At 50.2% G+C, this 2170-nt stretch overlaps 1 protein-coding gene across 1 annotated transcript; it reads left to right on the forward strand.

The window, feature by feature from the left end:
- Window positions 1–642: 642 nt before the first annotated feature.
- On the forward strand, window positions 643–1274 carry LOC100278059 (uncharacterized). Its single transcript, NM_001151460.3, has one exon. The coding sequence runs from the start codon at window positions 752–754 to the stop codon at window positions 1115–1117; it is 366 nt and encodes a 121-aa protein (NP_001144932.1). The 5' UTR covers window positions 643–751; the 3' UTR covers window positions 1118–1274.
- The last annotated feature ends 896 nt before the right edge of the window (window positions 1275–2170 follow it).

Genomic DNA, 2170 nt, shown 5'->3' on the forward strand with positions numbered 1-2170 from the left:
AAAGAAATTAAACAATATGGGCTTTATTGAGCCGTGTCGATCCAAACCTGGCCCATCGGCGCGGGCCATACCGGGCTTGACGGACAACAATTTGAGGTTTGGCCTAGACCCACCGGACCGTGTTAGCCCGACTCATATTATATCGTGTCGGACCGTGGTTTGAATTTCTATTTTTTGGCCCATGCACGGTGACCCGAAAATTCTGACCCATATTCCTAGCACTGGTTGTCAAACATCAATCAGTTATCATCTGTCTCGACACTGTAAATGGTGCTCTATTATTTTTTTTAAAAAAAACAAGACACTGTTGGACTTTATTTTTCCAAGTCTTGCATTTATTTTAATATAAGGTACTTGTTAGGGCACTGTTGGTGAGTCACAGATTCTTGTATCCCGTCTTCATTACTCGTAAATACGGGCAAACAAGGTATACGGATCAGGAGGACGAATGCCGTTTGAAGTTTGAACACGCATCGCGCTTCGTCAAATGAAAACCCTGGCGGCTTCAACGCGGCTGGTGTGGCGGCGCCGTGTCCGGATCTGTGTCTGTGTCATCCCTGAGCTGGCGCGTACGGGTATTCTCTCTTACGGTCTTACCTCTCATGCCACTGCTATATAAACATGGTACCAGACGCATCACGCATGCCTCGGTCGGTCGAACAATCTTCAATAACCCAGTCGGCAGGCGTGACCCGATGCTCTCGCGTCGTCGGATCGTCGCCACCGTCTCCTCCGCGTCGCCTACACCGACATGGACGACCGGCAGTATGCCGGACTGACCAAGGCAGGCTTGGGCGTGCTGGCCTTCAACTCGGGCCTCGCCATCTACAACTCCTGGGGCGACGCGAGCTCCGTCGCGTTCGTGCTCTCCGCGGACTCCATCCTCGTGCTGCTCTTCCTCTGCCTCCGTGAGCTGGAGCTGCAGGGGCGGGGGGCCGCCGGCAGGGGCAGGGATGTCGGGATCATCAGAGCCGCGGTGTGGACGCTGACGACGCTGCTCTCGGCCATGTTCGCGTCTAGGGTGGCGCCGCTGATGCCGCCCGTCGTCGGCGCGCTCGTCTGGGCGACGGCTGTGGCCACTGCCGCCGGCGGCTTCTGGGCGGTCTTCCTCAGCTGAATGTTTAGGCTTAGTTCGACGAGAGAGTGATCCTGTGCGTGCTACTAGCTAGTTTGTTACCATATTTGCACTTTTGTATGCAGAAGATATTTTGTATGTTGTTTTCTGCATTAAGACGGTCTCCAGTTGATCTTTTGTATGCAGAAGATATTTTGTATGTTGTTTTCTGCATTAAGATGGTCTCCGCCGGTTGATCGTGTAAATGATCACGTAATACGTTATTGTACACCGTAGACAATATTGTTTACGAAAAGAAGTTTGAGTTAGATAATAAGATAGAATGAATTGAGCACCTATAAGAGTCTTTCTAAATTTCATTCTCTAATTTATTTTTTAAGAACCATTTACTTAGAAACCACTTTCTATATCTTAGAACCGCAGCAAGCCTAAACCGGAGACAGACTAAGGGCCTGTTTGGTTTGATGACTAACTTGCCCCACTTTGCCACACTTTTACTGCCTAAGGTTAGTTCTTCAATTCGAACGACTAACCTTAGGTAAAGTGTGGCACGTTTAGCCACAAACCAAACAGCCCTTAAACTGCGCACCTGTCCATCCCATTCATAAAACGGTAGGCCTTCGTTTTCTAGTCTTGTACGAACACATACCTACAGCGAGGAATCGTGCATATGTCGGCGATGCTGTCGGCACGCAGCTTCCATCGACGTCGCCAGCGTCAGTGTTCACAGCACTGTGTCCGGAGTCCGCTCCACGGCTGGAACACATGGGACGGTGTTGCTGTGACCGACTAGAAGAAAGGGTGACTACGAAGCCACGGGTGGTCCTTGACTAACGCGTGGGTTTGCGTTGCGGCGGGCTCGCGTGTAGTCGTCTCGGGAACTTGAGCTTTGTGGGCTAGCCGGTTCATCGCTGTTGTAATAGAATCTCAATGGACGGAGCGGGCCCGTTAACGTTATTTGCCATTTTCCGTTTTGTCGTGCTTTTTCAAAAAAAAAGTGCTGTAATTTTCATCTACCCTATCTAGCTCGCATTCTGTTCTATCGCAGATTAAAGTAGTTTCATTCGTTCTCCGTCGATCTCCTCTTCTCGATCC

This window comes from Zea mays, chromosome 9, assembly GCF_902167145.1.
Source record: "Zea mays cultivar B73 chromosome 9, Zm-B73-REFERENCE-NAM-5.0, whole genome shotgun sequence".
NCBI lineage: Eukaryota > Viridiplantae > Streptophyta > Magnoliopsida > Poales > Poaceae > Zea > Zea mays.

Bases quoted from the DNA above. Each gene is read 5' to 3' on its own strand.
- LOC100278059 (NM_001151460.3), top strand. From the start codon at position 752: ATGGACGACCGGCAGTATGCCGGACTGACCAAGGCAGGCTTGGGCGTG.